The sequence below is a fragment of the Mus caroli genome, unplaced genomic scaffold, assembly GCF_978045245.1.
Source record: "Mus caroli unplaced genomic scaffold, Mus_caroli_1 scaffold_1, whole genome shotgun sequence".
NCBI classification, from domain to species: domain Eukaryota; kingdom Metazoa; phylum Chordata; class Mammalia; order Rodentia; family Muridae; genus Mus; species Mus caroli.
The window spans coordinates 112,765,888-112,778,717 of record NW_028227256.1 but is presented as its reverse complement, the minus strand read 5'-3'; the positions used below and the strand labels follow the sequence as shown (position 1 = coordinate 112,778,717).

The following is a 12,830-nucleotide window of genomic DNA, read 5'->3' as shown; positions in this document are numbered from 1 at the left end:
AGGTTTTTATACTATAGAGCAATTGTGATAAAAACTCCATGGTATTGGTACAGTGACAGGCAGGTAGATCAATGGAATAGAATTGAAGACACAGAAATGAATCCACAGACCTGCAGTCAGTTGATCTTTGACAAGGGAGCTAAAACCGTCTAGTGGAAAAAGAACAGCATTTTCAACAAATGGTGCTGGTTCACCTGGTGGTTAACATGTAGAAGAATGCAAATCAATCCATTCTTATCTCCTTGTAAAAAGCTCAAGTCCAAGTAGATCAAGGACTTCCACATAAAACCACACACACTGACACTAGCAGAAATGAAAGTGGGGAGGACCCTCAGGCACAAGGGCACAGGAGAAAATTTCCTGAACAGAGCACCAATGGCTTATGGTCTAAGATCAAGAATGGGACCTCATAAAATTGCAAAGTTTCAGGAGGTAAAGGACACTGTCAATAGGACAAAACTGCAACCAAAAGATTGGGAAAAGATCTTTATCAATTCTACATCTGAGAGAGTGCCAATATCTAATATATAAAAAGAATTTTAAAAGTTATACTCCAGAAAACCAAATAACCCTATTTTTAAAAAGTGGAGTATAGAGATAAAGAATTTTCAAATGACGAATATCGAATGGCAGAGAAGCACCTAAAGAAATGTTCAATATCCTTAGATTCCACGACACACCAGTCAGAATGGCTAAGATCGAAAACTCAGGTGACAGCAGATGATAGCGAGAATGTAGAGAAAGAGGAACACTCCTTCATTGCTGGTGGGATTGCAATCTGGTACAACCACTCAGTCTGACAGTTTTTCAGAAAATTGGATATACTACTAACTGAGGACCCAGCTATACCACTCCTGGACATATACCCAGAAGATGCTCCAACATGTAATAAGTACACATGCTTCTCCACTATGTTCATAGCAGCCTTATTTATAATAGCCAGAAGCTGGAAAGAACCCAGATGTATTCCTCAACTGATGAATGGATACGGAAAATGTGGTATATTTACACAATGGAGTACTACTCAGTTATTAAAAACAATGAATTTGGTCAGGAGGGGTGGGGGCGGGGACATCCATGTGGGCCAGGGTAGGGTGGGTAGCTGGTGTGGGATGTGGACCAATCAGAAGGTAGATGGGGGGCAGGGAGTAGAATATGGAAAGTAAAAATTAAATTTAAAAAAATCAATGAATTCATGAACTTCTTTTTTTTTTTAATCTTTTATTAGGTATTTTCCTCATTTACATTTCCAATGCTATCCCAAAAGTCCCCCAAACCCTCCCCCCATACACACTCCCCTCCACCTTCATGAACTTCTTAAGCAAATAGATGGAATTAGAAAATATCATCCTGAGTGAGGCAACTGAACCACAAAAGAACCCACTAACTTATAAGTGGATATTAGCCCCAAAACTTAGAATACCCAAGATACAATTCACAGACCACATGAAGCTCAAGAAGAAGGAAGACCAAAGTGTGGATGGTTCAGTCCTTCTTAGAAGGGGGAACAAAATACCCATGGGAAGAGATACAAAGACAAAGTGTGGAGCAGAGACTGAAGGAAAGGCCTTCCAGAGATTGCCCCACCTGGGATCCTACCCATATACAGTTACCAAACCCAGACACTTTTCTGGATTCCAACAAGTGCTTCCTGACAGGAGCCTGATAAAAAATTAGTTGTCTCTTGAAAGGCTCTGCCAGAGCCTGTCAAATACTGATATGGATGCTCACAGCTAACCAGTAGACTGAGCACTCTGTCCCTAATGGAGGAGTTAGAGAAAGGGCTGAATTATCTGAAGGGGTTTGCAAACCCATAGGAAGAACAACAATATCAACAAACCAGAACCCCTAGAACTTCTAGTAACTAAACTACAAACCAAAGAGTACACATAGAGAGTCCCATGACTTCAGCAGCATATGTAGCAGAGGATGGCCTTGTCAGACATCAATGAGAGGAGAAGCCCTTGGTCCTGTGAAGGCTAGATGTCCCAGTGTAGGGAGAAGCCAGGGCCAGGAAGTCGGAGTGGGTGAGTTGGTGAGCAGAGGGAGGAAGGATGGGATAGTGGATTTTTGGAGGGGAAACCAGGAAAGCAGATAATATTTGAAATGTAAATAAAGAAAATATCTAATAAAAAATAAACAAAAAGCTAGGTTTGATCCTGGGCCTACTTATATATCCAGGGCTACCAGGGACTAAGGCGGGAGGATCATTGGGGCTTGCTGGCTCCAAGCCTATCTCAAGTTTCATTGAGTGTACCTGTCCCAATGGATGAAGTCACAAAGTGATAAAACAGCATACACAACATCTGCCTTTATTTTCAGAGTATGCAGAAGTGTGTAGCACATACACATACCCAAATAAAAATGTAGGATTTGTTACATAGGAGCCATACTTTAGTCTCTTAATGGTTCTGGATATACAAGAGAGTAAGAGAGTGCATCTTTAAGTCTCTGTTCATGCAGCCTGGTACTAGGCATAAAATGAGAGCTTAAAAATATGTCAATAGTAATAAGCTTTGTCCTCTGAAATTATTTTCTGAAATTGGTAGGCTTAAAATAGTATATCAAACAGTGATCGATACTTAGGACATGCTAGAGAAAATTTGCAGAATAAATGTGTGTAAATTAAGAAGATAGGAGAGCATCTCCCAGAAAATTTGGGAGCTGCTGGAGGATGAAATTGGGGAACTGATGACTGAAATGTGTAATTCATTGTTTCAGTTGACCTCAGAGTAAGAAAAGGGCTGGGTAACCAATGAAAGCCTTGCATGTGCAAACAGACTGCAGAAAGTTACAGAAACCAGAGAGCATCACAGTGAACAGGCTGATGGATAAAAGGAGTATGATTCCTGTAAACAAGAAATGCAGAAGGTGACACCAGGTACTCAGAGGAAAGTGAAAAGCTGGTGTGTCTGTGGCTTCCTGGTTGCTGTGACAAAATAGCTGACAGGAAGCAATGTGAAGCAAGAGCATTTACTCTGGGTAATACAATTCCTGGGAATACAATTCCTCATGGATACATGGCAGGAGGAAAGGGAGGCTGTTCTTCACACTGTAGCTGCTGTCAGGAAACTGAGTAGTAACACAGGTTAAGTAGCTCTATGTCCACCACACCTTCCCACAAAACACTTCATACCAGAATTTCCAAGGAGGCTACCAGTTTCTGCTTTGATTTTGCTCATACCAGAATTTCCAAGGAGGCTACCAGTTTCTGCTTTGATTTTGCTCACCATTATACTGTGGAATTTTGGTGAGGGCTGCCTCATCTCCTTTATCAGAGGGCATCAGGTCCTAAATGCTAGTGTTTTAGGCTAAGATATCACCTATCAGCTTATGTGTAGGCATCATTTATAGGAATAACTGAGCTTGTAAACTGGTACTGTCACTCTGATATAGGTCAGCTTTCTTGAACTTTTGAATTCTCAATGTCTTTGGTAAAAATAGAAGAAACCGATTAGGCATCAATAAGAGATAAACTGATGTGCTCATAATTTTATCAGAGTATCCATGTACTTGTAACCTTGTTTAAAGAGTGTGTTCTGCACAGCAATTCATGTCCAGGGGGCAGATACCCAAAGGAAATCACTTTGAATTTGGGGAGGTTGTCTTCTGAGCTAGGATTGTCAGTGCATAGAAACTGTCCTGCAAGCTTCTTTGTTTCCTTATGGACATGACTCTACAAGTTCTTCCCCCCACCCCCACCCCCAGGGAACTTTTCCATGTTCTTTACATCCTTTAGAAAACAATTTAAATGTTATCATGTACAGAATGAATAGATCTCTACCTTCTTAGAAAAACTGACCTGCGTCAAATGCAAGGTGGTTTTCATGGATTGATTTAGGAAGATGTGAGTGGCAGGTCAGTTAAATATTTGCATGATCAAAACAGAAGAAGGTCCCAACAGCAGATGTTTGTCTGACATATGGACCTGCAATGGGCTTCTTGGACTGACCTTGCAAGAGAGAAATGAAGCAAATCATCACAAAAATAATGTGCACACCAGATTTGAAAAGGGAAAGCAAGTGATTAGGAGGCAAAGAAATTTTAGACCCCAGGACTCATACCCATTAACTATGCTTCTTGTTCTGTGTTTTCTTTGTGAACACAATGAAAGGAGGTGGTGGCAGTGCTGATGCCATCAAAGATTTTTAAGTGACTTGGAAGTCATTAAGTAGGAGAGACATAGAATGGATCCCAGAAACAATTTTTGTAACTTTTGATGGATGTGTAACAGCAAGCAAGAGAGTCAGCTGGTTTATTTGTCCTGCCTCACTGCAGACCTAAATTCTGAGCTCAGGAAATGGCTCAGAGGGTAAAGGCACTATCCTTTAACCTAATTACTTGGGGGTCTATTCCTGGAACACAGAAAGTAGAATAGAACAGACTTCTGCAGCTTGTCATCTAATTTGCAAATGCACCCTACCAACACACACAAAGCAAATCACTCTGGCTCAGGCTGCTGCTCAGAGTTAGAATTTTAATCTTTGTATCTCTCTGGCATGTTTATATTACAAATGTAGAGACACTTTAGATCCAGTAGGTATCTAAACTTTGTTGCCAAATTTGTCCCTGAGATACCTTCACTGATCAGTTAATGGTCAGGTGCTTAGCTTGTTAATAAAGTATGAGGTATTACTAAGTAGCTTCTCAGTGGATCATTCACATATTTTTATAAAATGTTTTTAAATACCAGTTTGACATACTCTCTTAGGGCATTTCAGCATTTAGACAGTATTTGCAATACACAGGTTCAGATATGTATAGTTGATAATTTCTTAATTTTTTATTTAGCAGTATAAACAGTTAAGTTTAATATTATTTCAGAGTAGGTTGGACAAGGTTCATGATTCATGTAAGACAAGAAAAAAATGAGAAACTTTGAAGAAAGTTAGTAAGAAAGGAGAAAGAGACCATATTTTCATAATCAAGTATTCTTAGAAATAAAACTTAAGGTCAAATGTGGTGGCACACACCATTAATCCCAGCACTTGGGAGGCAGAGGCAGTAGAATTTCTGAGTCCTTGGCCAGCCTGGTCTACAGAGTGAGCTCCAGGACAGCCAGGGCTACACAGCAAAACCCTGTCTCGAAAAACAAACAAACAAACAAACAAACAAACAAACAAAAGAAAGAAAAGAAAAGAAAAGAAAAGAAAAGAAAAGAAAAGAAAAGAAAAGAAAAGAAAAGAAAAGAAAAGAAAAGAAAAGAAAAGAAAACTTAATTTTGACTAATAGTGCTAATGGTGCATGGTTATTGTCAAGGCTGTTTAGGGTTGATGGGATAGGGTGACAGCAGTCTTTGCACCCAACCTGTAGCTCTAAGAACCTTGGCAATTCCACAGTTCTTTTTCTAAACACCTTAGCACCATTCCAGTGTGTAAATGCTTCATTTTCTTTAGATGTAGAAGAGTGGGGTGCTTGTCTTGAAAGGAAAAGCAAACAAACTCTTGAAAACTAAGTGAACCAACAGGTCAAGCAAGGTTTAGAGTCCTTTGTCAGCTGTTCTACAAACACAGAGACAGGCTCCCTTGAAATGTTTCCTGAGGACTAGAAAGGCTAAAAATGGGTGTTTAGATCTGAAGAAAATGAAACTTGGATATTTTTTTAATGTGGAAACAAAATAACTCAAAATTGCAACTCTGTCTGAAAACAGCTAGTTCTGATGGAAAACTCCAGAGAAAATAAATGATCCAACATCCATTTTCACCCCTAAAGTCAACGTAAAAATTTAAAATTGTTTCCATGGCAGAAAGAGTGCTTATTTCTCACTCCAAACTCAACAGCAAAGCAAGCACAAATCTGTAAAAATTGATGTGGACTTCAATATTGAGAAACGAGATAGAAGCACCTTCTAAGACTATTTTTAAAATGAAAAACTGCCAAAGACGAGCCTCAGCTTGGTGAGGGGTTCTGAGGAAGTGGTGTTTGGGAACAGCAAAGAAATGACTCCAAGTAAATGATGGGGTGCAAGCTGACAACCTGTGTTCTGTTTGGAAAAGCTTTCTCTGGAGATTATCAGACAGCTCAGCTCTGCAGACCAAAGCCCAAAGTCCTTTATTTACATATCAATTCAATTGTCAACCCCAATCTCCCTTTTGTTTATTCTATCAGTCAGTAATTTTGCCACTAGCACCTTGACTTCTAGGAAAAGACAGCAAGTTCCTTTTTCTTAACATTGCAAATGAATTGAGAGATCTGCCTACTTTTGTACACACAGACAATAAACTATCTGGGGGGGGGGATCTGGCTCTGACATTTGCACTCTGACTACATCTGGACCTAAATTCACTTTGTCCCAGGGTAGCTTTGAACTCAGGAAACTGCTGGCCTTTGCATCTGCCTGCCTTTGTATCTTTCTGACAAGTTGGCTTTTACTGCAGCTGTCTCTGTTCTTTTAGATCCATGAAGCTCCTATATATAATTAATTTCATATCTTATATTTTGCATAGTTGAAAAGTCCTGTTTGTATATATTTTTTGAATTCATGTTTTCATAGTTCTTTCCCACAGCCTTCAGCACTATCCTGATGGTCACAGAAGGTCACCATCTTTGCTAAGACACGACCTCCTGGACTCTTGTTGTTTCTGATTATCATGGAGTCATTAACCTTGGCAGAAAGGATCTTCAATGTTAACCTTGGCATGGGGAATATTTCCCAAAGGAGGGACATGAAGTTGTATGTGTGTGAGTATACTACAAACAAGCCTCATGTCTAGCAACAACCATCATATCTCTTATATACCCATGCCCTGCTGACTCTGTTACAGGAACCATATCAAACAATCCCTTCAATGACTGCAGGACTTGTCCAAAAGCCATGTCAAATAAGAATATTGCAGCTAATATTTTAAGTAACCCAAGTAAAGAAGATAATAGTCAGCCAGGCGTGGTGGTGCACACCTTTAATCCCAGCACTCAGGAGGCAGAGGCAGGCAGATTTCTGAGTTCAAGGCCAGCCTGGTCTACAAAGTGAGTTCCAGGACAGCCAGGGCTATACAGAAAAACCCTGTCTCTCGAAAAAATCGAAAAAAAAAAAAAAAAAAAGACAATAGTCCATGTTTGCTATCTAACTGGAATAATTACCTTATTCCTTGTCTCAATTAGAGATCTAGATAGTGAATCAGCAGCAAATATCAATCAAGGTAAACACATTCTTTACAATAAAGGTGGGCTAATACTGAAAGATGAAGTAACTGAAGTCATGGCTGCAGCCAAAGCATCTTTGAGGGGAAAAGACTATGTTATAATATCACCATGTGTTCACATTTTATGGTTTTATTTTTAGAAGAAATTTGTGTTTTTTCTCCTGAATGAAAAAATAACATTTATTTATATTATTATATTCAAAGCATTGTTTTTGTTTCCTCATATGTACATGTAATTTCATATATGCATTCTTGCATGCATGCTCACACAGGTGTGCCCCAGTTTGTGGTTGCATGAGGTTGTTTTCAGTTGACTTTTTTGTCTCTATCACTTATTATCTACTTAGATTGTGTCTATTATCTTTCTCTCTAGTCTTGGGATCCAGCATGCTCTGATGTCCCCACATCTCTATGGACTTTTTGTGGGTTACAGAGATCTGAAATCCAGTCCTTGTCATTTGATGGTAAGCATTGTGCCTGCTGAGCCAAGTATCCAAGACCTAAACTCCAGCCTCTCGAGACATCTTGTAGCATCACCCTGTGACTATTGTCCTTGTTTTCTTTTACTTATGGTTTCTTGACAACTTTTTATGGGAAGTTCACAAATGTAGAACTTCAGTGGGAAAGAAAGTACTATTTTCTAACTTACAGTATGTGTCTTACGCCTAAACTGGTAATTGCTGACAGTGACAGGATAAGTCTAAAATTTGCCATTTTTCTATATTTTAATGCTTTTTGAACCTTGAATGGTAGCTGTTTAGCACACTCAGAGAAAAATATGTATTCCTCAGGCATAAACCCATATTTAGCAATTTTGGACAGGTGATATAGTTTATTTATTTGAGCAAGTTATGTAAACTCACACACACATACACACACACACGTATGTATATATATATGTATGTGTATATATATATATATATATATATATATATATATATATATATATATATATATATAAAGTTGGGCTAATACTGAAAGATGAAGTAACTGAAGTCATGGCTGCAGCCAAAGTGTCTTTGAGGGGAAAAGACTATGTTATATCACCATGTGTTTACATTTTATGTTTTTATGGTTTATGGTTCACATTTTATATCTATCTATCTATCTATCTATCTATCTATCTATCTATCTATCTATATATGTATATGGGCAGAAATATCCTCAGCCTTTATGATGGTGAATGATAATTATCAATTTGACAAAATCTACAGTCAGCTGATAGTTAAACATCTGAGCATGTTTGTAGGAAACTATCTTGATGATCCTAATATAGGACCAATTGCCTACTGTGGGTGGCAGCATTTGCTGGTTAGGATCCAGGAGAAAATGGGAAAAGCAATAACATGACATTCATTACTCCTTCTAATTATGGATGCTCTGTGAAGACCAGCCTCAAATTTCCACAGTTGTGAATTCTCTGCTAGGATAGATAATAACTGAACCATAAGAAAATTCTCACTTATATTGCTTTTATTGGCAGAATTTTACCACAGCACAATGGACAAAAGAAAATAAGATAGTCAATGACACAGGACAAGATTTTTGTCACTATGTTTTCTATTTTTATAGATGATATAACCAATTTTATCCTAAAATTATTGAAATTGCTTGCTAGAAGAGGTGAAACATACTAATACTCTTATTCCCTTTGGATAGAGCTACACTGGAATCAGAGCCTAGATGTGATCTCATTATTTCTGAATGGACACAGGACAGTGATTAACCCCCCACAATCAGGTTACAGTAAGATGACAGAGACATTTGATGGTTAGCATTTACATATCTCATCTTTATTCACTGGAAAAGGAAAGTATTTCCTACCCAGATGCTGTCTTCTTGATTGTACGGTTGCCAGTTGTGCCCTGTGTCACTAAACATCAGGCGATAGCTTGTGACCCAGTCAGAACTTCCATATCTTCCCTGTGTGGCTACAGCTGTAATCTCCACTCTGTTTTGAAGGTCAATCTGGAGCCACTGTTGGACATTGGAATCTGCTGGGGACCAACCACCAGTTCCTGGAACATAATGAAAGAAAAGACTTGTAATCATGCCTTAGAAAGTCACCATTTCCTATGGTAAAGATCCATGAAATAACATTCAGCAGTTAAGACACAGTTACTGACTTTGAACTTAAACTCCTAGTACTTTCAAAGCCAATTTTCTACCTTTTCTTCCAGGGCACCAGGCTCAGGGAAAGCATTGTAATTGTGATGCCACCCCCTTCATTCCTTTTTCCATTCTTCTCTCTCTTGTTCCTTTTTTCTTTTCTCTGTTCAAATCAGGACTATGAACCTACTAGGGGACTTATACCTTACTATGGATACAAAGTTAAAAAAAGACAATCATTGAGCCTTCATTTCATTCATGGGAATCATTTATTTATTGAACCTTTATTCTCCATATGAAGAATTTTGGATGCAAGGGAAAGAAAAATTCAAAGAAAGCATGGGCAGAACCTTCACAGGAGAAAGACAGAAGTAACAACACTTCTCAGAAATGCCTTTCAAAGACAGAGACAGTAAAGCTGAATCCTGAAGCCAGGATAACCGGGAAAGGCCAGGATCACCTGGAAAGTTGGGAGGCAGACAGTTCTGCAATCACACATGCATAGGAAACAGAAGAGGGAATGGTATATGAACAACCATGTTTCATGTAAAAGCATGGCAAATTTTATGTGTAATCCACTTCACTAAGACTAAGGAGTTTGTAACAGCTGCATGACCCCTAGATAATTCATGGAATTTGAACTTTGTCAATAACCAATATTCATTCTCTCAGAACTGGAATCCTTAAGTTGAAGTACGAAAAAGTAAATGAAAATAAACTTTTACCGACTGCTGAATTCTCAAGTCCTCTGGAATGGGGGCATTGCAGAGTGGTTGGTGAAAACCAACCATGTTGCTGGTCTTTTGTCCAGAACAGGAGGGATGAGTACTACTATGCATAGTGTAATAATTAAAAGTCTCACCTTTTTCCCTATATTTGCATGCTCATTTCCATGATGCTCTTGCTTGCCTTTTAAGTGGAAGAGCTTTTATTCAGACTTCTCCTTGGAAGCTGAAGGAATTTCTGTATTCTGGTACCCACTACACATTCATTCAGACCCAAGTTTAGCTCATATATTTTCTCTATTCTGGTACCCAATATACAGTCCCTCACTATATAAGACTAAATATATTGATACTGGAGCTGGAGGGAGAAAGGCAGAAATTTTACTGACCTTAAGACATGACATATATAAGACATGGGGACTGTTTTCAGGCATCAGCTAGTTTCTAGTATTCTTATTTGATAAGCTTCATTTTATTTCCACCAACTAAATAAGATTCAAAACAGGGAAGAAAGATCCATGATTATCATCTTCTCTGAAATATATTCTCCTTAGTGGTCAGCAGGCCACAAGTAAGGTAGGTACACTGATTCTACACTCTTTTTATAATATGAGGTCTGCACGTGTGTGTGTGTGTGTGGTTTCTTTCTTTCTTTCTTTCTTTCTTTCTTTCTTTCTTTCTTTCTTTCTTTCTTTCTTTCTTTCTCTCTTCTTTCTTTCTTTCCTTCATTCCTTCTTTTTTTTTTTTTTTTTTGTATTTTATATTTCCATAGTATTACAGCTATGATCACAAGACTAAGGTCTCAGGAATAGAAGCTATATGTAGACTTTGATTGCTTTCTTGCCTCTTGTTTTCCCTTTCCTGTGAAAAATACAATAAACAAGACCTAGAGGATGCTGGAATGATTCCTGGGAAAGAAGCTGGGTGTCTGCACCATTATGAGTTCCCATGAACCAGTAAGACTGAACCAATCAACAGCGGGGAAAAGAATCAATACTTTTTTTGATCCAGCTATTTTATACTAGAATTTTCTGTGGTCAATCTGCTTTACTTCTACAAAATGTCTTATGAAAGAAATAGCATCCATTTCGCGACAGTGGAAGAAAAAGCAGCAGAGTTTTAAAAAATAGACAAGCAGGATTGAAACACAGTTCAAAGAATTTCAGCTCCTTGAGATTATTTTATATCAGAAAAATAATGTGTCTAAATCCAAGAAAATCTCAGGTTGAGATGATTTAGTGTGAAAAAGGCTTGATCCTAAGCCAGACCACCTGAATTAAATCCTGAGAACCACATGGTAGAAAGAAGGATCTAATTTTAGTAAGTTGTCTCACATCAATACACCCCCCTACACACACACAGACTCATAAAACTAGAATGTTGGAGGTATTAAAAAGAACTGGATATAATAGAATAGAAAGGGTTCAGTGGGGTGGGAGATGGGAAGTTAGGGTAGAGGAATATAGAAAAGCATAATGAACCTTTGAAAACGCTATATGAAAACTGTTACTGTTGAAGCTTCTTAAAATATACACATACACATATAAAAAGTGAGTTTGACCGTAGTTAGCCTATAATGGGAGATAATGCTCCCCAGTAAACTATAGACTCTCAGATAAAAGGATCAGAGCTAGGCATTGATTACCTGTACGTTAACTGTTAATTAGTTTGTACAGTGGGATTCTGTACTTCCTAAAAAACTAAAGCTATTGACATTGTTCTTTGTTGCCTTCCAGATCTTGAAGGCAAGGCACTATTATAGAATACTCAATATACTTGAATCATAAGACAAGGAGAGATCAAACTTGAATTGCTTTTGAAGCTTCATCTTTATGGACTAGCATCCACAGTGGTGGAAGATGCTAAAAAGTCTACCAGTATGGGGAAAAGTACTCATCAGTCATAAATAGCTGTGAATCATGTGAGCTACAATAATCACAGCCTTGGAAAGTCATATCCACTGCTATAGTAATGGCATGAATGGCATCGGAATAGCAAACCATTTTCAGGCAGGACATAAGTCCTGTTTCACAAGATGTAACCCAAGGCTAGTTCTGTTAACTGTGTCAAAACTCAAGGTCAGGCTTTAAATCCTGCTCTATAAGATGTAACTTATGACTGCTACTCTTAACTGGTCCAGGAACCCATGGCTGCCTTGATCAGAGGCCATAGGGGAGAGCCTAATACTATTATTCTGCTAAGTGAACATAGTAATTAACTGCTCCCTAAAATCTTTTCATTATGCCCATAAATTATATAAATCAGTACATTTCTGAACACTCACCAGAAAAGCTTTTTTTTTAAACAGCAAATGGTGATTAATACAGAGACTCACAATAGTTCTACATGCAGAGAACAGAGAATGTGGAGTACCCAGTTCTAAATGGGCCAGTTGTATAAGATTTCCTTTCTCCTTGAATCTGGCATCATCTAAGAAGACAGTATAAAATGGCCTTAAATGCTAGTGGCAGTTAATGTCTCTGGTGAAATAGTATTTGCCAGGTGTGACTGTTCACTTATGAACTCACAATAGCTATAAGTTCAAGACAGATAAAATCTCAGCATAGACAGGGAATGTCATCAGAAGCAACTGATTGCTTCCATGGGAGGAAGTACCAGATTACTTCAGGGATTTGCCCCTGAGAGTCTATATATGCATAGTAGATGGACTTATGGTCATGTTCATACAGATAACATTAAGTTACTGAATAAGCTCAGTGGATTTAACAAATACACACATATACAACAACAGCAACAACACAAAAGGTAAAACATGTAAAGGTAGAAGGGATAAGCAATAGGGGGCCTAGAAGAGGAACTGGAAGGGAGAGGAGAGGTTTGATCAAACACATAT

The 12,830-nt window shown here is 38.3% G+C and overlaps 1 protein-coding gene across 1 annotated transcript in view; it reads right to left on the bottom strand.

Annotated features, from left to right (window-relative positions):
* The window catches only part of Cntnap5 (contactin associated protein family member 5), a 928,932-nt gene that overhangs the window by 690,829 nt on the left and 225,273 nt on the right, over positions 1–12,830 (bottom strand). The window contains exon 3 of the mRNA XM_029481690.2: positions 8,967–9,160. Within this exon, the coding sequence (XP_029337550.1) occupies positions 8,967–9,160 (194 nt within the window). The remainder of the gene's footprint in view (positions 1–8,966; positions 9,161–12,830) is intronic.